General features: G+C 21.5%; 3 protein-coding genes across 4 annotated transcripts; 2 read left to right on the forward strand and 1 right to left on the reverse strand.

Annotated features, from left to right (window-relative positions):
- The first annotated feature begins 674 nt into the window (after window positions 1-674).
- LOC127280888 (mucolipin-3-like) lies at window positions 675-6,359 on the forward strand. Its single transcript, XM_051304202.1, has 4 exons — window positions 675-884; window positions 1,170-1,322; window positions 1,588-1,879; window positions 4,763-6,359. The coding sequence occupies exons 2-4, from the start codon at window positions 1,225-1,227 to the stop codon at window positions 6,209-6,211; spliced, it is 1,839 nt and encodes a 612-aa protein (XP_051160159.1). The 5' UTR covers window positions 675-884; window positions 1,170-1,224; the 3' UTR covers window positions 6,212-6,359.
- Window positions 6,360-8,108: 1,749 nt separating this feature from the next.
- LOC127280805 (microfibrillar-associated protein 1) lies at window positions 8,109-12,415 on the reverse strand. Its single transcript, XM_051304068.1, has 2 exons — window positions 12,164-12,415; window positions 8,109-9,523 (listed from the first exon to the last, which is right to left on the reverse strand). Exons 1-2 carry the CDS (start codon window positions 12,258-12,260, stop codon window positions 8,244-8,246), a joined length of 1,377 nt encoding a protein of 458 aa, XP_051160025.1. The 5' UTR covers window positions 12,261-12,415; the 3' UTR covers window positions 8,109-8,243.
- Window positions 12,416-12,575: 160 nt separating this feature from the next.
- Window positions 12,576-22,132, forward strand: LOC127280806 (required for meiotic nuclear division protein 1 homolog). 2 transcript variants are annotated; one of them, XM_051304070.1, is made up of 6 exons: window positions 12,576-13,181; window positions 13,273-13,387; window positions 16,156-16,375; window positions 16,475-16,832; window positions 18,703-18,885; window positions 21,935-22,132. In XM_051304070.1, exons 1-5 carry the CDS (start codon window positions 12,873-12,875, stop codon window positions 18,877-18,879), a joined length of 1,179 nt encoding a protein of 392 aa, XP_051160027.1. In that variant the 5' UTR covers window positions 12,576-12,872; the 3' UTR covers window positions 18,880-18,885; window positions 21,935-22,132. The 2 variants fall into 2 exon arrangements, with proteins under 2 accessions (XP_051160027.1, XP_051160026.1); XM_051304069.1 differs by lacking the exon at window positions 21,935-22,132 and adding an exon at window positions 20,512-20,654.
- The last annotated feature ends 842 nt before the right edge of the window (window positions 22,133-22,974 follow it).

The raw sequence follows: 22,974 nt of genomic DNA on the forward strand, positions 1-22,974 counted from the left end.
CATTTTGGCATAAAATATTTTAATGTGACGTCATCTTGCCTACCAGGTGGTAATTTTGTGCAAATATTTATTTTACCGACGTATATATATAAATATAATAATAACATTGATCTCTATATATATATGTGTGTCGGTAAAATAAATATCTGCGTTAAATTTCCACCTGGTAGGGAAGATCACGTCATATTAAAATACTCTATAAGTATTTTTTGGTAGAATAGGGTAATATACGTAATATATTATACGTAAAAAAATGTAATTTACATAATGTAAAAAACCCACGTAATTTACGTAAAAATGCTCTGAGTTACGTGAAATTTTAAAACCCTGAATGAAAGGGATCAGTAAATTGTCACATATGGGGGTTTTTACTGAATCTTAGAATTTTTACGTATAATTAACGTAGAAAATTATTTTTTACAGTAATATGTTGGGTAGTGACGTGTTTACCTTGTTTTACGTTCTCAACACTGACACAGTAATTTCCTATATATTTATATCTCGAATTGTTTTTAACAATACAATTTTTTGATGAAAGCGGGTAACATACGTAAAAAACGCGTTACGTAATGTAAAATTACGTTTAAAAAAACTTGGAGTTACGTGGTATTACGTAGAAAACATATAATACGCAGGTCGAAAATTCTCTAACAATTTACTCCTAACTTCACAACCCTGACAAATAGTTGGTAAAAAGGGGAAAAAGTCATTAAAAAAAAATTGCACAAATTAATGTGATAATGTAAAGGTGTTCGTATATTTTATTTACTTTAGAGAGTGTTTCAATGATTTTCAATGACTAAAATTTAAATAATACAATATTGTTGATATTTTTAAAATCATTTCAAATGATTCTAAAGGAATGGAGATTAAATAATAGAAAGGTAAATAAAAAAAATATTATCTATAAAGCATATGTGCTACAGATCGAGATAATGTATCTTTTGTCTAACATTATGTATATACTTATATGTAAAATTTATAATTTAATCAATTGAACGTCACATTTCTATTATAAATGATAAAACTTTATTTTTAGTAGAGAAAACAAAACAGACTTTCAAACAAAAGATTAAATGTTTTGATATTAAAAAAAAATAATAATAAATAAACATTTTTGTTATTCGAAAAATCATACTATTGTTAAAAAGGAATTTTATTTTTTTTAGAATAAAAAAAATAACAGTGGGTTTTAAAAATATTATACTTTTAATTGCCAGTAAAATGGCTGAAAATATAAATTCCGCTGACAATGCTTGGAATCAAGAAGAAACTGTTGACGAAGATGAAAGTCAATCAACATCCAACACAATGGATGCTAGGTTTGTTTTATAATATAAAAAAATAGTCTACATTTTTTTGTGATGTAAATTAATTTGAAAAAAAAATGTTTTGTTTCTAATTATAATATTTAAATTTATATATTAAATAAATAAAAATTTAAATATAAATTTAAATATTAAATTTTTTAATTTATCTTATTATAAACAAAGACATTTAATTTATTAATATATTAAGATTAAAATTAATTAATAAATTAATTTAATATTATTTTTTCTTATAACTATTTGAATAATATTTTTACAGCTCATCAGAACCATTTATTCGAAATAATTATTGTCAACATTCAAACGCAAATTGTTATGATGAGGATAAAATGCGACGAAAATTAAAATTTTTTTTCATGAATCCTGTTGAAAAATGGCAAGCTAAACGAAGATTTCCATATAAATTTATTGTACAAATAATTAAAATAGTATTAGTTACGACACAACTTTGTTTATTTGCGCATAACAATTATATACACGTCAATTACACATGGGACAATCGAATTGCATTTTCACATCTTTTTCTGAGAGGATGGGATTCTGTACAAGAGGTAAAGAAATTTACAATAAATTATAATTAAATTAGCTAATAATTTTTTTTCTATATTAGGAATATATATTGGTTATTAAATTAATTTTTTATTTGGATTAGGTCATTAAATTTTGACATAAGTCGTTGTTGCGGCCATAAAAAAAATTGATAATTTAATAAATAATTCTCAAAGACATTTTTGTCTGGAAAATTAAACAAATTCACAAAAAAATGTTAAGCTTCGGATTGTATGACTGATTCAGGCTTATTTTTTAAATGCAACTTTTTTCAATTTATTTTAATAAAATTATTATTTGACAAAATAAAATTAAAAAATATTTTCAAAAATTTTAATGACATTCTTCAAAAATTCAGTTAATTAAAACATTTTTCAATTATTTTCTAAAACTAAAATTCTTTTAAAAAAGTCTTCAGCTACTTAAATTTAAAAAATTTTCAATTCAAAATCTGAAATTTGATTATTTCTAAAAATATGAATTGTAACAGAATTGAAATTCAATTATTTTTTAAATTTCTGTTTAGAATTCTTCGCTATGTTAATTATTTTTACCAAAGTTCTTCTAAAATTCAATTATTTAAAATAGTTTTTAATTGATTAAAAATTTTTAAATATTCAATTAATGTCTGTTTTTATAAAAAATCTTCAGTAATTCAATTTAAAAAAAATTTCATTTTAAAATCTCTTAAAATTCCATTATTTTCAAAAATTTTAATAGAAACTATTCGAATATTTAAGTATTTATTAATTTTTATCTAAAATTCTTCGCCAAATTAATAATTTTCAATAATATTAATCAATTTGTTTCAATTCTAAGAATTTTTATCAATTTCTTTTAAAATTTAAGTATTTAAAACATTTTTAGGTAAAAATTTTCCTATTTCCCATAAAGTATCTTACTTTTAAGAAGTGACTAATTTTAATCAATTATATCAATTCAAAATTTAATTTTTCCAAATTTGAATTCGATTAAATTTTCATTTATCCAAATTTCAATTTATTTCTAATTTATTCAATTAAAATTTTAATCGATCTAAATTTCAATTTCAATTCATCTAATTTTCAATTAATTCTAATTTTTATTAATCCCAATAAATTTATTAACTAAAATTTTGGTCAAATACAAATTCAATCGATTGAAACTTAAAATTAACAAAATTTCAATCTGTCTAAAAATTCGCCAATTTATGTTTCAAATTATCCGAATATTATTTTGTCCAAAATTTAATTGTTTTCAGATTTAAATTATCGAAATTTTATGTAATTACAGTCCTCAGATTCTACAAATTTTTCTGACTTTTTTTTCGAAAATACCACTTTTTGCGACTTATTTGAATAAAATACAACTTTTTCGACATTTTTTTACAAAATTTTTTAAACAGAATACATTTTTTTAGTATACAATGCAGATCTTTTTTATTTCAATTATTTAACAAATTAAATTATTTAATTATTTTTGAATTATTTAACAATTAATTAATTAATTATTTCTAAAATTCTTCGGAAAATTAATTATTTTTAATAAATTTAATCAACATTTTCAAAAATTTAATTTCTTTTAAACATTTTTCAATTTAAAATTTTCTAAAATTCAATTATTATTATTAAAAGCTTATAAAAAAATCTTCAGCAATTCAAATTTACAAAAAATTTATTTAAAAAATTAAAAATTATTTAAAACATTTTCTAAACTTCTGAATTCAAATAATTTGTATAAATCTGATTAGAGAATTAATAAAACTTATTTAATTTCTAATAACAATTGTTTGATAATAACAGGTCTCGAATTATACGACTTTTTTTTTACATTTTTTTTACAAAATTTTTAAACAAAATACGTTTTTTCAGTATACAATGCAGATCTTCTTCAGATCTTCTTTATTACAATTATTTAACAAATTTTTTTAATAAAAATTCTTCACTAAATTAATTATTTTTAATAATTTTAATGAAATTCTTCATAAATTCAATTATCTTAAACTATTTTTCAATTAAAATTTTTATGAAATTTAATATTTGTTTATAGTTTTAAAAAAATAAGCAAATAAAATTACCAAAAAATTTTAATGCAAAATCACATGAAATTTAATTATTTACAAAAAATTTCAATTATTTTTATGATTTTTATAATATTCTTCGAAAATTTTGGAATTCAATTTTTTCTTTGTGTTTTCTAATAAATTCTTCATCAACAGAAATCACTAAAAATTTCTCTTATCATAATTATTGTCTGAAATTTAACATAATCTTTTGAAATTCAATTATTTTCAAAAATTTCAATTTAAAAGCTTCTAAAATTTAATTATTTCTAAAATTTTTTAAAATTTAATAATTTCAATCAAAACTTTTCCGAAATTCAATAATTTTTAATGATTTTTATAATATTCTTCGAAAATTCAATTATCTGAAAGCATTTTTCAATTAAAAACTTTTGAAAATTAATTTTTGTTTGTAATTTCTAATAAATTCTTCATCACCAAAAGTTTCAATTAAAAATCACTTGAAGTTCAATTAATTTCAAAAATCTAAATTGTAAATCTTTGAAAATTCAATTACTTTTAAAAAATCTTATCTAAAATTATTTGATAAATTATTTACAATTCTGTAAAATTTAATTATTTCTGAAAATTTCAACTATAACTCTTCCAAAGTTCAATTATTTTGAATAATTGTAATATTTCTTTAAAAATTCAATTACATATTTGAATTGTACGGATGTAAAAAAATGATTATATCGAATTATAATATTTTTCTAAAAATATGCTGCAATGGTCAAAATATAATGGTCTAAACAATTTATTTATAATTTATTCATTCATTAATAATACAAAAATGTAATCGCATAAATAAATTTCAAAAGAAAAGAAAAAATATATATTTCAGGTTCCAGCATATCCACCAGCTTCAGGACCGTTTGCAATTTATAAACAAGATGATTTTTATGAAACAGTAAATTTTGCATTAGACGGTTATTATAATTTAAATAATTCAATTGGATCCTATTCTTATGATTCAGAGGATAATTCACGTGGACCAGTAATATTGTGTTTACAACATTACAAGAAAGGAATTATTTTTGGTTTTAATGAAAGTTATATATTTGATAATGAAATTGAAGAATTATGCGTAAATATAACGCACAAATATAATGATAAATTTTCAATAGGCAAAGTTTTAATGGATGAAAATGTAAAAATTAATTTCTCATCATTGATTAAAGCAGAATTAAAATTTGCAATTAAAACTGTTAATTTAAAAGCAGCTGGTCCAATAACACCGCCCGATTGTTATACATTTAAAATTAAAATTATTTTTGACAACAAAGATTTTGATGGACAAATGTTACTTTCATTGGACACTGAACCAAGACGTTTATTATGTAAAGGATTGACGCATTATTATCCAAATAGTCAACTTGAATCGGCATTAAGAACTCTATTAAATTTATTTGTCATTCTTATTTGTACATTTTCATTGATATTATGTTCGCGAGCAATTTATAGAGCACAATTATTAAAATATGAAACAATGGGATTTTTTAAAAGAACTTTTAATGTACCATTAAGTTTACAGGGGAGATTGGAATTTTTAAATTTATGGTACATTATGATTATTATTAATGATTTATTAATAATTATTGGCTCGGGAATAAAGGAGCAAATTGAAAGAAAACATTTTGGTAATGATCATTGGAATATTTGTAGTATTTTTTTGGGCACTGGTAATTTATTGGTTTGGTTTGGTGTATTGAGATATTTGGGATTTTTTAAAACTTATAATGTTGTGATATTAACATTGAAAAAAGCAGCGCCTGAAGTTGCAAGATTTTTATTGTGCGCTATTTTAATTTATGCGGGATTTACATTTTGCGGTTGGTTAATATTGGGACCGTATCATATGAAATTTCAAACACTTGCATCAACATCCGAATGTTTATTTGCTTTAATCAATGGTGACGATATGTTTGCAACATTTTCAATGACATCAGTTAAATCGCCAATGCTTTGGTGGTTTTCGCGAATTTATTTATATACATTTACATCGTTATATATTTACGTTGTTTTGAGTTTATTTATTTCAGTTATTATGGACGCATATGAAACAATTAAACTCTATTATCGCGATGGTTTTCCAAAGAATGATTTACAAACTTTTATTGCAATGCAAGATAATGATATATTAATAAATACATATAATGAATATTCAGAGAACAGTGAATTAGGTGAATTTTTCGAAAGATTTTGTTGCCAAAGAAAACGTAACGATTCAATGACTGCGAATAATTCGTCAGCGAATAAACCGGAACAAATATGCGGTGCTATTTGCATTTAAGAGACAAACTATTCGTTGTTGCTTTTTTTTTTTTTTAAGTTTGTCCCAATCAGTGATTATACCAATAAAATGTGTTCAAGTTTGGCAGTTTATTTTTTACAAAAAAGAAAAGAGAACTATTAAATTATAATGAATTTTAATATAAAAATAGTTTTTATTTTCATTTCTTCCTATTTCTATAGCTCTGAAGAAAGGGACCTTAGGAGTAAAAAATTATAGGTTATGTTTTGAAATTTTTAACTGAAATTATAATCAAAGAGGATCAATTCTCAATACAAATTATATTGATATTTAAGTTTTCATTACAGTTAAAATATTTTAACAAAAACTGATTTTAAGTTTATAAAAGTAAACATAAACTATAATTCGTTTGCTTCTAAGGTCCTTTTGTTTGCGACGCGTCTAAAATAATAATTTTTAAAATGTCGATATAAACTAATTTCTGAGATAATAAAATTTTGAATAAATTAATACTGCAATTTTCATCAAATTTTATTAAATACTATTTAGTATTTAATACTAGAAAAATATTGATTAATTATTAAATAAGTAAAATTATATAATTAATTTTTATCTAAGGAGCAAGTTAAAAAAAAATTAATGTGCAAAATAACTAATTTGTATCTAATTCAAATTTTTAAAAATTGAAATTTCTCATCAATGATTAAAGCATTAATTAATAGTTTAAAATTTAGGTAAATTAAATTTTGGATAATTTAACACAATAATTGAATAGCGAATTGGTTTTTTTTTTAACGGACATATAAGTAAATTTGTGAGAATTTTAAAATTAACGAAGCTGAAGTAGGCAACGTTTATATAAACGATTTTTAAAGAAATAATTTTTTAAAATAAAAAATTCTATAATTTTTTGTCTAAAAATTATTTTTTTATAATTTGTTGATTAATAAAAATTACAAGAAATATTTTTTAGACAAAAAATTATAGAATTTTTCATTTTAAAAAATTATTTCTTTAAAAATCGTTTATATAAACGTTGCGTACTTCAGCTTCGTTAAAATTAACAATATTTGATACAAACAAAAAAAATTAAATATATTATTTTTTTCCCCAGCTACATTGGTATTTTTGTTAACTTATTCTAACTCAATCTATAAAGTTTTAAACAATTAAAATTTGGGTAAAATTGAAATTCGGATAAATTTCAGTTTAAATCAATGAAAATTTGGATAAAATTGAAATTCGGATAAATTTCAGTTTAAATCAATTAAAATTTGGCTGAAATTGAAATTCGGATAAATTTCAGTTTAAATCAATTAAAATTTGTCTGAAATTGAAATTCGGATAAATTTCAGTTTAAATCAATGAAAATTTGGATAAAATTGAAATTCGGATAAATTTCAGTTTAAATCAATTAAAATTTGTCTAAAATTAAAGTTCGGATAAATTTCAGTTTAAATCAATTAAAATTTGGCTAAAATTAAAGTTCGGATAATTTGAAATTGAAATTTATTAAAATTTGTTGAAATTGAAATTTAAATAAGTTAAAATTTGAATAAATTGAAATTCGGATAATTTGAAATTTAAATCAATTAAAATTTGCTAAATTTGAAAAAAATTACACACATTCAATTGATGATAATAATATTATATGAAAATATGATATATACGTTATTTTGTATTCTCTAAATTTTACATTGTAAATTGAATTTTTTTTTAATATTACTTTCGTAAATTAATCGAATAATGAGAAAGTTGAAAAAGGTAGCACATTATTAAATTAGTTTTGAACTTGAATAAAATTATTGACAACAAAAATTTAATTTAAAAATTATGTCAAATTTTTAAATAATAATTTCTAATTATTAAACGAAAAATATTTTTAGGGTAAATATGATTTTTTATTTTCCAAATTCTGAAACAAAAATGCACAAAATTCTAATTCAAGATTTTTATTTTTATTGCTGTAACTCTTTTAATTTATAATTTATATCTATCATTTAATTTAAACTAAGTTCAATAATCAATGTAAATTAATAAAAAAAAAAAAAAAATTACCCCTTTATTTTTTTCATTCATTTTTCCTTTTTTTCAATGAAGGACGATCAAAAACTTGTTTCATTCCAGCTGCTTGATAATTGTGGAATTTCAAATTTTGTGCAGTTTCCGAAATCCAAGGCGAATCAAATTGTGTTGTATCTTGATCGACAAGATGTGTATATTTTGTTCGACCACTACGACCAAAGTTCTTGACTTGCATAACTTTTGGCAAAACTGTCTTATCAAAATGATCCTCCAATGTTGCACCAGAAAAGTCACGTTTAAATATTGTATCATCCTTATCAAGATAAAATGCACCGCGATGATAGTATTTTTGTAAAAATTTATATTTTCCCTTTGCCGCTTTATTTGTTATTGTTCTTGGATTAAGACGCGCCTCTTGACGACGTTCCTCCTCCGTCATTGTACGTAGTTGTTCAACTTCTAAACGTTCCTTTTCCATTTGTTCACGTTCCTCACGATCGCGTTTAATTCTTTTTAATTCACGCAATTTCCATGCCTCATATTCGGCCTCATCATTTTCATCGTCCGTACAAACATCCTCAAGTTTACTATCAATATCATTTGTCACTTTATTAACTTGTGTATCTTTACGTACAATATCCTCAACAATTCTCAATGTTTGCTTACGTCTTTCTTCAGCCATTTTTTTTGCTTCAGCTTCAGCTTGTTTTTGTTTAAATATTTCCTTCTCCTTTTCCATTACTGTGATACGATCTTTTTTACTGACAAAAATTGGTTTTAATCTTGGTCCCGTTTCCTCCTCTGAATCAGTATATTCCTCATATTCTGATGTTTCCTCTGAACTTTCACCTGATTTTTCTTCATCTTCATCTTGTATTAAATCCTCGTCGGCATCTTTTTTTGACATAACACGTTTTTTTAATTCCTCACGTCGTTTCTCAATTTCTGTATCTGATAAATCTTCATCTTCCGATGAATCTGAACTCTCAAGTTTTATTCTTTCACGTAATCTATCGGGTACTGTTTCAAGTATTTCGGGCTCATAAACATGTCGATGTCTTTCGACGCGTATTTCTGTTTCCGATTCTTTTTGTTTATTTAAACGTGTCAAACGACGTAATCGAGGATCGTCCTCGTCGCCAATTTTACTTCGCGATGGTTCAACAATTTCTGTATTTGTCTCTGTATCGTCGTATGATTTATAGACACGTTTCTCAAGAAAATCATCTTCCTCTGATTCTTCATCGGAACTTGCTGCTGGAGCATAATCAGGACGTTTACCAGATACATATCGATGTACTTTTACTTTTTTCATAGACAATTCTCCTGCAATCAAAAAGAAAATTGTATATGATGAAAAAAATTAAATTGCAGGGTTGACACAAAATTTTCATTATCAAGGTGTCTAGAACATTTTTCTAAATAAAATTCCAAAACTTTTACAAGATAAAATTTTTTTTCCAAGTACTATTTTAATAAATTTTATTTTGACAAAAATACATTACATGTACAAGATTAAATTATTTTAAAACTTTTTTCACTATAAACTATTAATGACTACATTTAATTTTTTGTATTTTTAGGTCTCGGATCAAATTTAGGGGAAGAAAAAAGACGTTTTAGTCGATTTCCATTACAAGAAAAGTCGAAAAAGTTGATTTCTTATTTTTTAAAAATACAATTACCGTGGATGTACCAGTTACTGTCCATGTCCCAGTTTCCGTCCATTTTACAAATATCTCGTATAGTAATTTAAATTATTTTTTAACAATAATTTATTCCTTTTGTCACACAATCGACTTATTAGTTTAAGTAAACAAATAAAAGAAAATAATTTTTTTATAAATGTTATTTTGAAAATTAAACTGGACGGAAACTAGGTCTTAGGTGGACGGTAACTGGGACATCCACGGTATATAATAAATATTTTATTATTACAGATCTCAAATCGACTTTAAGGCATAAAAAAAATCGAAAAAGTCCATTTTTTTTATTTTAACAACATTTAATTGGTTAATAAATATTTTTCTTTTGAATAACTAATGTTATTGGATATTAAATTCATTTTATTAATTTTATAATGAGAATAATTCTATAAAAAATTATTAAAGTTCCATTTTTATAACTTTCTTGAAGTCTGATTTAAGCAATTTATTCGAATTAAAAATTTTGTCATAGTTTTTTGTTTTGATGGTTAAAAAAATTTTTCAGACAATTCTTAATCAAGTTTTACAGATTTTTAAATAAATTTTTTTTTTTAATAATAATTTTGGAAGAGTTAAAGTTAAAATTTTTTAGAAATAATTGAATTTCAAAAGATTTTGTTAATTTTCAGACAATAATTAAATTTTACAAAACTAAAAATAAATTATCAAAAATTTTAGAGAACATTTTTTAAAACTAATTGAAATTTTAAAAACTTTACAATATTTAGATTTTTGAAATTAATTGAACTTCAAATGATTTTTTATTAAAAATTTTTGATGCTTTCTGTTACTAAAAAATTTATTAGAAATTGCAAAAAAAATAAAAATACAATAATTTGAAAACTTTTTAAGTGAAAAATGGTTTCAGATAGTTGAATTTTCGAAGAATATTATAAAAATCATTAAAAATAATTGAATTTCAGGAGAGTTATAATTGAAATTATTAAATTTTAAAAAATTTTAGATGGAAAATTTTAGAAATAATTAAATTTTAGAAGCTTTTAAATTGAAATTTTTGAAAATAATTGAATTTCAAAAGATTATGTTAAATTTCAGACAATAATTGTGATAAGAGAAATATTTAGTGATTTCTGTTGATGAAGAATTTATTAGAAATCACATAGAAAAAATTGAATTCCAAAATTTTCGAAGAATATTATAAAAATTATAAAAATAATTGAAATTTTTTGCAAATAATTAAATTTTGCATTAAAATTTTTTGGTAATTTTATTTGCTTATTTTTTTAAAACTATAAACAAATATTAAATTTTCATAAAAATTTTAATTGAGAAATAGTTTAAGATAATTGAATTTATGAAGAATTTCATTAAAATTATTAAAAATAATTAATTTAGTGAAGAATTTTTATTAAAAAATTTGTTAAATAATTGTAATAAAGAAGATCTGAAGAAGATCTGTATTGTATAATAATTGAATTTTAGAAAATTTTAAATTGAGAAATGTTTAAAAGAAATTAAATTTTTGAAAATGTTGATTAAATTTATTAAAAATAATTAATTTTCCGAAGAATTTTAGAAATAATTAAATTTTTGAAAATTTAAAGTTAAATTTTTTTAGAAATAATTGAATTTTAGTAGATTTAAAATCGAAACTTTCATAAATTTTAATTGAATTTTTTTTTACAAAATTTAAACAATAATTGAATTTAAAAGAATTTTCATTTGAAAAATATTTTAAATAATAGAATTTTTAGAGAACTTGATTAAAATTATTGAATATAATTAATTTTGCGAAAAATTCTAGTTAATATTCATTTAATAATTCAGTTTTGGAAGATGTAAATTTTATACTAAAAAATCGTATTTTGTTTAAAAAATGTTTTTAAAAAAAAGTCGAAATAAAAATTGTCAAAGAGCAATTAATGGAATATTGGTCAGTCAAATATATTTAACTATGTATATACCTACATCTTTTTTTTTTTTTTTTTATATTTTTCATGTATTTTTAATTTCCTTATTATTTTAATCTTATTGCCCTTTGAAAATTCTAGTAATAATGGACTTTAATTTTTATCAAATAAAAAGAAAAACTTATAGAAAAAGAGTAACTCAAATCTATTTTTAAAAATTAATGTACGAAAATAATTATTTTGTTGATTTTCTACTGACATAATTTTTAATTACATATCAGAAAAGTAAATGTATTTGAGAAAATTTAAAAGAATTAAATTTTCAAAAGAAATAAATAATTTGAAAGCTGATCCACTTATTTGTTTTGGAAATATATTATATAGTGTACCTTTGTCATTTTTAACAGGAACTGCTCCAGCTGTACTTTGTATTCCCATTGGAGCTGGTGCCAGGGAATTATTCGTAACAAAATAGTCCATCATCATCTTGAAGCGTTCTTTTTTTGCCTTTTTTCTCAATTAAAATACAATTATGTAAATATTTAATACATATAATAAATTGCAATTAATAATCACATTAAATATTGACAATTGTGATGAAGGCAACACACACTGACAATCTGTTTTTCAGAGTTGGGTAACTACGTAATGCAAAAAAAAGGTTTTTACGTATCTCGTGTAACTGTAAACGCAGTTAGTCTCCGTTGTTTCAAGATACAGTAAAAGATCCAAAATGTGAAACCATTGTCAGCTTGCGCATATGGATATACCTTTAAAAATTCTAAATTTCACGTTATGAATTACAATTAATAAACACTGAGCAGGCAATGCACAATACCAGTAATAAATATTTCTTTATTTTAATGTACAATTTATTAATAATTGTACTATTTTAAACGTCAATTGTAAAACTAAATAAAAATTTGAGTTTAATTAATAAAAAGAAATTCTATGACAGTGTTATTAAAATATAAATGCGACAAATTAAAAAGCACGTGCTTTTAACCAAAAAATTGAACTTCAACCTTTCAGTTGATGTAACTTAATTTATCATTTGTGTCATTATTTTCCTTCTATAATAATTAATAAAAAAAAAAAATGATTGTAATAACAATTCAACGATCAATTTTACAAGCAATTAAACCAATAAATTTAAATAGTTTTTATAATGTAGGAATTACATTACTACAAACTCAAAGAAATTTCATCACTGTCACATCGCAATTTTTCACTAATTCCAAATTAGAAAAACAAAGTATTTTTTTTAATAATGCAAAATATTGTACACAAAAGAAAGATTCACATTTAAAACCAGTTAAGGAAATTATTTCACCTTTACAAATTAAAAAAAGACCATTGAAGAAAAAAAAATCTTACAACGATGAAGAAGATATTCCAGTTCCTGGGGTAAGTTTCTTTTTTTCTATTACTTTAATAATTAATATTTTATTTTATAATTAAAAAAAAAAAAAAAAAAAAAATTAAATATTTTCTATAGTTTTGGAAAGTTAAGGCGTTAGCCACTGCTGAGGAATATAATTTGGAAGCTCTCATGGAAGGACTTAAACGACAAGATTTATATATTCCTCAAAAATTTCGTACATCTTCTAAACGTACGTAAAATAATTTTTTAACATATTTTGTAGTATCATACAATTTTTGTAAATTTTTAACTTTAATCTATTTTGCTTTAAACCATTTGCTACCAAAATATATATCTTTTTTTTTAAAAAAATTTAAAGAAATTTTTTCAAAATTTATTTACATTTACATTTCTTTAATTTAATATAATTTAAATTTATTATTGATTTTAATAAATTCAAAAATTAAACATTTCAATTATTATTGATTTTAATTTAAATTAAAAAAATAACTTCTATTTTATAGTATTTAAATATACTTAAATTATTTTGTAAATCTTTAAATTGAATTTATTAATGACAATATAAGTTTAAATAAATTTAAAAAAAAACATTTTAATAACATAATCATAATTTTAATTTTAGAAATTTAATTCTAGAAATTTATTTAAATTAATTTCATTTAATAATTTTTATTATATAATTGTTTAAATTTAACAATTAAAATTTACAGAGTGTCTTAACGATCAGAGGAGTCAGGGAATTTACTTAATTTTCTGGAATTTATTGTCAATAAAAAAAAAACTTTTTTATAGACAACTATAATTTATTTATTTTTACAAAGAGAAACAATATTTATTTATTTACTTTTACAAATCAAAATTATCACTTTTTTTTTGCAAATTATCACTTTTATTTGCAAATTCTCCTTTTTAATTTGACGATTTCTAAAATTCTCGATTTTTCCCAAAAATTTTTTTTGAGAATTTCTAATTTTTTTTTTTTTTGAAATTCCTAAAATTCTATATATTTTTCTTTTAATTTCTTCAACTTTTTGTTTTCTTACTAATTAGAAGGTTTCGTATATGAATAAAAACGATAACATTCGGATCATTGTTGTTTAATAAAAGTTTTTATTCATACGAAACCTTCTAATTAAGGGGGTAGTCTGGTGTTTAGGCCTTTTTTTAGGAGCTTATTTCAGAATTTATTTTTATTATAAAATAAAATATAATCACTCCAAATCTTTTTACATCGTTTTATTCTTCTTTTGAGGTGTTGAAAAAAATTATAATCGATTATTTTTTACTAGACATTGTTATTTATATTTAATATTAATGTTTATATCAAAAAAATGCTGGCGCAGGTGATTTACAAAAATCTGTTCGACCGATTGCTCCAATTTTTTTAGCTTATTTTACACAAGTATGGCTGTGGCCCGTACTAGAATTACGCAATTTTAATGATAACTTTTTTTTATTTTTAACTTTTTGTCAATAAAAAAGAGACAATTTTTGAATCTTTTTGCTTATATAGTCCGCTATTTTGTTATTTATTAACAAAAATGTTTTATTCTAGTACGGGCCAAAGCCATGCTTGTGTAGAATAAGCTGTAAAAAAATTGGAGCAATCGGTCGGATAGGTTTTTGTAAATCATCTGCGCCAGCATTTTTTTGTTATAAACATTAATATTAAATATAAATAACAAAATCTAGTAAAAAATAATCGATTATAATTTTTTTCAACACTTCATGATTAGAATAAAACGAAGTAAAAAGATTTGGTGTGATTATATTTTATTTTATAATTAAAAAAAATCCTGAAATAAGCTCCCAAAAAGGCATCGAAACACCAGACTCTACCCCCTTAATATAATTCTCGGACGTTAAACATTTTAATTGATTTCTTTTTTTTTTAATTTCGTTTTTTAAATCATTTTCAATTTTTCCCGTAAATTATGTTTTTTTTCTAAAACTTTCTTAAATTTTTAATTTTTGTTTTAAATTTTCTCTTCAACATTGCATTTCATTTAAATTTTCTATTTTCTTTTAATTTTTTTTTAAAGATTCTCGTATTATTTTAATTCTTTTCCAATTTTTAATAAAATTTTCTCATTTTTTTCTCTTAATCTCTTCTATATTAATGTTTAAATGTTTTTCCTTTAAATTTTCCCTTTATTTGAGAAATTCTTAAAAAAATTTTATTTATCAGTTAATTATTTAATTCTTAAACTTTTTAAAAAATAACTTTTATTTTATATAACTACGAGAATATTTGTTATTAATTCAGTTATAAGAAAATCATTACCTATTAATAATGTTCTAATTTAACACCTGTAAGCTTTAAAGTTTTGTATTAGAATTTATTTATGTTTATACGTATTTTTCGAGTTATTTACAATTTTTAATAATCGAATATATTCCATTAAAAAAAAAGCTGAAAACCATTTTTTACCCTCTATTATTTATAAATTAAAATATTTTTAATTAATTTATTATTATTTATTTCTCCACTGTGTACTTTTACAAAGTTTTACAATTTTCTTTTCCGCAAACTTAAAAATAAAACTAATTGTGAATAAAAAAAGGTAATATAAAGCAACATACATAATTCAAAATTAAAATAAAAATTTTCTATTAATATTTTGGGTGTTTTGAAAGTTCATTACAAAGTTTCTTGATAAATAAAGATAATAATTTGTTTAAAGAAGGTTTAAAAAGTTCCAGTTGTTTTTTTTTTGCTTATATAACATTAAACATACAAATGAAAATAATTGTCATTTAATTATTATTATTCTGTTATTTATGGAATTATTTTTTCACAAATATAATATTTTATTGTTTATTGCGAAATAAAGCATTTTAACAACATTAAACAGTTATTTTTAAAAATAATCCCATATTTTAAAAACTGTAATTTAATGTTTTATTATAAATTAAAGACTGAAAGTAAATATAATAAAAAAAATTATTGGACTTTCTATAAATAATAATTATTCTCACAGTTACATGTATTTACAGCTGAACCAGATGTAATTCAAGCAATTCCAAAATATGAAGTTGGTCAAGAACCACGTGAAATTTATTTCTTTAGAGAAGGAACAGTTGTCTTGTGGAATATTCCAGAATTAGAATTAGGTAATGTGTTACAATTTTTGAAAAATTATGAAGACAACAGTTATAAGAATGATTTAATTCACGCTGAAGGTGAAGTAATGTCTTATACATACGCTGAAAAAGGGTAATATATTTAAAATTTTTTTTATTAAATATTTATAACATGAATAGTAGAAAATAAAATAAGAACAAAAATTATTGTCATTGTTTATTTTTTTTTCAGCAAAAGAAGTCATTTAAAAGATGGAGATATAGTTTTGGCTCCCGATACAAATGAATATGATAAATATACATTCTCAAATGCAGTAGCACAATCAGTAAAATTGGGAATATGGGAAGCGTCATTAAATCTTTATGTTAATTCAATAGAATTTGTCACTGAAGATTTAAAAGCAGGTAGAACTATTAAAATGACACGAGAAGAAGTACTGAGAAAACAGGGAGAACTATTTGCATTAAGACATTTAATTAATTTGAGTTCTGATTTACTCGATACTCCTGATTTTTATTGGGAACGTGATGATCTCGAAACATTATATCATCAAACTTGTTCTAATTTTAATATTACAAAGCGCACAAGGGTAAGTAAATCAATTTTTATTTATTTTTTTTTTAATTTATCATTACTATTATTATTACTATTACAGACTTCGGATTGACTTAAAAGGTAAAAAAAGTCGTTTTAGTCGATTTACATTCCCAAAATAGTTGATTATTAATTTTAATTAAATTTACTTAATTTCATAATTATTTTACTTTAAATAAGTAAATAATGTTATTGGATATCAAATACATTTTATTAATTCCTTAATAAAAATAATTCTATAGGAATATATCAAGAAAATTTATTTCGAATATTTCAGAATCGAAGTTGTAAATTTTTTTAATTTTTAATTGAGTAGGACAAATTTCGGAAAAAAAAATTCTGACAACAATTCAATTTTAGAGTTTCCATGTGAAACTTTTGTAAATATTTGAATTTTTAAAGAAATTTTAAAATTATTAAAAATAATTGATCTTTGAAAGAGTTATATAGTTGAAATTTTTAGAAATAATTAATTTTCAAAAGATTTTTTTAATTTTTAGACACTAATTAAATTTTACAGAACTAAAAATAATTTATTAAATAATTTTAGATAACAATTTTTTTTTAAGTAATTGAATTTTCAAAGATTTACAATTCAGATTTTTGAAATTAATTAAACTTCAAGTGATTTTTAATTAAAATTTTTAGTGAAAAAGTTTTTCATTGAAAAAATGCTTTCAAATAATTGAATTTTTGAATAATATTACAAAAATCATTTAAAATCATTTAATTTTGGAAAAATTATAGTTAACACTTTTTAAAAATAATTAAATTTTAGAAGGTTTTAAATTGAAATTTTTGAAAATAATTGAATTCAAGTGATTTTAAAGTGAAATTTTTTTGCTGATTTCTGTTGTTAAAGAAATTTATTAAAAATTGAACTTTAAAATTTTGTAATTAAAAAATGCTTTTTCAGATAATTGAATTTTCGAAGAATTAAAAAAAATCATTTAAAATAATTGAAAATTCGTAAGAGTTGCAATTAAAATTATTAAATTTCAGAAAATTTTAAATGGAAAATTATAAAAATAATTAAAATTTAAAAGGTTTTAAATTGAAATTTTTGTTAATTTTATTTGATTTTTTTTTTAAATTATAAACAATTATTGAATTTTATAAAATTTTTAATTGAAAAATAATTTAAGATTATTAAATTTTTGAAGAATTTCATTAAAATTATTAAAAATAATTAATTTAGTGAAGAATTTTAGTTAAAAATTTGTTAAATAATTGAAATAAAGAAGATCTGAAGATCTGTATTAAATAATAAAAAAAACGAATTTTGTTTAAAAATTTTTGTAAAAAAATGTAAAAAAAAGTCGAAAAAGTCGCATCTTATTTAAATAAGTCGAAAAAAAGTCAGAAAAAGTCGTATGTATAATCCGAGGCCTGCAATTATTATTTAAGGGGAGGCACCACCTCCAATTTTGACCCACTCAAATTTAAATTATTAAACGAGGTTTTATTTTTTTCCTTGAATCATTTGGATCCTAAAAACATATAAAGTGATCAAAAAAAGAAAATTTTAATTTTTGACCATTTTAGAATTTTTATTTTTTTTAAAAAAATTAATAATTTTTGAATATCCATGCGAGAGATTCCATTAAAAAAGCGTGAAAAATAGTTAAAATTGATGAAAGAACATAGATATATGTAAAATATTAATTTTTTTAAGACTTTAATTTTTAAAATGGGCAAAAATTAATTTTTTTTTTTTACCATCGTGTATATTTTTAGGACTCAAATGATGCAAAAAAAAAAATAACCTCATTTAATAATTTAAATTTAAGTGGGTTAAAATTTAAATTAAAATTTATCTTTTTGTGAAAAATTTTCCAAAAAAGTTAAAATAATTAATTTTACAGGTAATGAATGAAAAAATAAATCACTGTGTGGAACTCGTGGAACTTTTGTCATCCCATTTAAGTGATAAACATCATGTTCGATTAGAATGGATGATAATAATTCTTATTATGGTAGAAGTTGGTTTTGAAATTCTCCACTACATTGATAGATACTTTGTAAAACCGGTGAATGAATAATAATAGGTCAGTTTTATAATTTTTTTTTATATATATTACATTTTGTTGTATATATTTTTTTTAAAAAAATTATTTATGACTTAATTGTCATAAACAATGTTATATACATAGTATATATACTGATTTTTGTTACATTCTATTTTAATTTAAAAAAAAGATTTTGATTAAATCAAAATAAAATATTTTTTAAACAAGTTAATATTAAAGAAATTATTGGTAATTTATTCTTAATAAATTACAGTACATAAAACAGTATAATTACAGTATTATACTAAAAATTAAGACAATTTGAAAAACCTTTACTGATTAATAAAATATTACACAACTTAACTAATTTATTTTCTTTTAATTTGAATAAAAAAAATATATTTTCTTTTAATATAAAAAAAAAAACTTACGCCAAATTTGTTTATAGCTTTTAAAGTAGTTTTGAAAAATTACTTGTAAAATAATTAATTTAAAGAAGATTTAAAATAAAAATATAGAAAAAAAGAAATTTACAAAATGAAACTGTATATTAAATAAAAAAGTAATGAGTATAGCTATTTAATTATTTTATTATTCACTTATTTATTTGCATCAAAATAAATTTTTGAAAAACTTTTTTAAGAAAATAAAAGTTGTTTCTTAATTTTTAACAAGTGTTGTCAAGAAAATTTGTTTAAATTTTTATTTAAAAAAAAATAAATTTTTTATAAACAAATTTATTTATTTTTAGTTTGATCGTGGGTAAAGCTTCCTGAAGTGTACCTACAATATTTGAAGAGTATTCCAATTTTATTCATAATTTTTATTTTAGTAGTAAACAATGATGGAAACAACACCTATAAATATTTTTGAAAAAAAATTGTTGTATCAAAAGTTATTAACAATTTAACTTTTTAACACCTTTTTAGAAAAAAATTAATTACTTAAAAACTAATTGACAGAATTGAATAAAAATTGGTACACATGTTTAAAAATAAATATTTTTTAAAAATATAAATTTTTTTTCAAAATTATCATACAATTTGTTTAAATAATTGCACATTTTTATAAACAAATGAAAATTAAAGTATGTTCTCAATTAGATAATTAAGTTTTCTTTACAGCATCTTATTCTACATGATATTTGAAACAATTTTCAAAAAAAAATTTTTGGGCACGTATTTTAATAACAAAATATAGCGTTTTTTGTTGCGCGCTGCAGAGAGGTTATGGCGCGCTGTACCGCGGCGAGTATTCGCACTGTTACACGTGTGTTACGCTATAGGCGCTTTAAACATACGCTTTAAGTTGTTATGTTTATTCAATGGTCTTGTCAAATGTATGCATAATAATTTAATTATTTTTATGTAAAATGAATGAATATTTATGTTAATAATAAGTTCTGGGTAAGTGAATATTAGGAAATTTCTTCGAAAAATCGTGTTGGTTTTCTATTAACTTTAGTTCTAAATATGAAATAATTATTGTACATGACATACCAGTAAATGTTTACAAGATGTTTACAAGATGTTTACAATTATGTCATTATATCTGAATGTTTGCAACACAATAATGTAGCGGTCCATTTATTTAATACCAAACTTATTGACTTCTTAAAACGATTTCATGGTACTGAAAATGTCAAAAAAATAATTTACTTTTCAGACGGGGCTGGATCGCAATACAAAAATAAATTTAATTTCGTTAACTTATTGCATCACGAAAAAGAATTCAAAGTTAAAGCGGAATGGCACTTTTTTGCTACCTCCCACGGCAAAGGTCCTTCGGATGGGATTGGTGGGTCGGTGAAGAGAAATGCTAAAAAAGCCAGTTTACATCGCGTTTATGAAAATCATATAATTTCACCACGAAGTCTTTTTGAGTGGGCAAATGGTTTTTTTAAAAAAATAAGTTTCGATTTTTGTACAAATCAAGAACACGATGCACATGAAAAATCGTTGAAAGTACGTTTTCGCAATGTAAAAACAATTCAAGATACGCGACAATATCATTGCTTTGTTCCCACAGAAAATAAACAAATTAGGTGTAAAAAATTTTCTGGAGATAAAGACTTCGATTTGAAGAATATTTACGCTTAAGAAAAATATTCAACAATGTATCTAAATAAAATGTTTCTAAACAATAAACAAAATATTTAAATAACAAAGAATTAAAATTATAATTGAAATAAACCTTTATTTCCAATGAGTTATCTGATTTGAAGCATATCTGAGGCGCCTAGAGTATCACTAAATACTCGCCGCGGTACAGCGCGCCATAACCTCTCTGCAGCGCGCAACAAAAAACGCTATATTTTGTTATTAAAATACGTGCCCAAAATTTTTTTTTTTGAAAATTGTTTCAAATATCATGTAGAATAAGATGCTGTAAAGAAAACTTAATTATCTAATTGAGAACATACTTTAATTTTCATTTGTTTATAAAAATGTGCAATTATTTAAACAAATTGTATGATAATTTTAAAAAAAAATTTATATTTTTAAAAAATATTTATTTTTAAACATGTGTACCAATTTTTATTCAATTCTGTCAATTAGTTTTTAAGTAATTAATTTTTTTCTAAAAAGGTGTTAAAAAGTTAAATTGTTAATAACTTTTGATACAACAATTTTTTTTCAAAAATATTTATAGGTGTTGTTTCCATCATTGTTTACTACTAAAATAAAAATTATGAATAAAATTGGAATACTCTTCAAATATTGTAGGTACACTTCAGGAAGCTTTACCCTCGTTTAAAATTTTTTTTGGTTTATTGCATATCTGAAAACAATAAAAAAAACTTGCAAAATGTTTTGGAATTAGTCTCAGGAAACTTTTTGTTTAAATAATTTTACCCACAAAAAAGCAAAATATATACCTTTTAATTTTCAAAAATAAAATCAAAGTGAAAAAATTTTTATAAACAAAATATTTAAACAAAAAGATTCATCAGGTTCACTCTAGAACTTTTTATAAACTAGTATTAATCAAAAAGAAAATCTATTTGAGCCAGTACTGGCTCAATATCGGCTCAGTACTGGTTTGCCAGTAACTATGGTATAATACTGAAATTTTTGGTTATGTATAGATGTATCTCACAGTTAAGGGGTTAATTGAATAAAGAATTTGAAAATGCTATACTTATCATCGCTTCTCGGTCATATGGCTATGAAGGGAGTCGAAGAATTTTTTTTAAATAAAAAAAATATGCAAAAACTTTTTGATTATTGTTATAATTCATTTCCAATTATTCTTTTTGAGATAATAAATTATTAAAACAGTTAAATATTATAAGTGTTTTAATAAAAAGAATTTTTTTATTAATCCAACTTCTCATCGCTTCTCGGCCATATGGCTAAGAAAAAGATATATTGTGGAAAACATTTTATTTTACAAAAAAATATTGATAACCTTTTTAATTATTCTTATATTATAAATTTTCAATTGTTCTTTTTTAAACAATAAATTAATAAATAATTAAAAAATTTTAAACATTAAAATAATTTAAATAATTTTATATATTCAACTTCTCATCGCTTCTCGGCCATATGGCTATGAAGGGATAGTCGAAGAATTTTTTTTAAATAAAAAAAATATGAAAAAACTTTTTTGATTATTCTTAATATGGATTTTTAATTATTCTTTAAAAGATAATAAATTATTATTAAAGCAGTTAGAAATTATAATTGTTTAAAATAGAACAAATTTTTTGAAACCCAACTTCTCATCGCTTCTCGGTCATATGGCTAAGAAAGGGCCTAGTCGTACGACTTTCTTTGTTCAAGAAAAAATTATTGAAAAACTTTTCAATTATTATCAATATTGATCTCAAATTATTCTTTTTGAGATGATAAATTATAAAAGAATTTAAAAAATTATAAAGTTTCTAAAATAATAATGTTTATATTAATCTGCAAATATTCTTTTTGTGATAAGAAATTGTTAATGTTGATCTTCAATTATTTTTCTTAAATTTAAAATTCAAAATAAAAAATTATTAAAGCACTCACAAATTTTAATTATTTTTTTTATAAGTATTAAGTCATTATAATTATTTTACTTATTTAGTTTTTGTTGAAAATTTAAAATATAATTTTTTCATATATATGAATGTGAACAAAATAAAAA

Source organism: Leptopilina boulardi, unplaced genomic scaffold (genome assembly GCF_019393585.1).
Source record: "Leptopilina boulardi isolate dan_hultmark-lab unplaced genomic scaffold, ZJU_Lbou_2.1 LbouV2_255, whole genome shotgun sequence".
In the NCBI taxonomy this organism is placed as follows: domain Eukaryota; kingdom Metazoa; phylum Arthropoda; class Insecta; order Hymenoptera; family Figitidae; genus Leptopilina; species Leptopilina boulardi.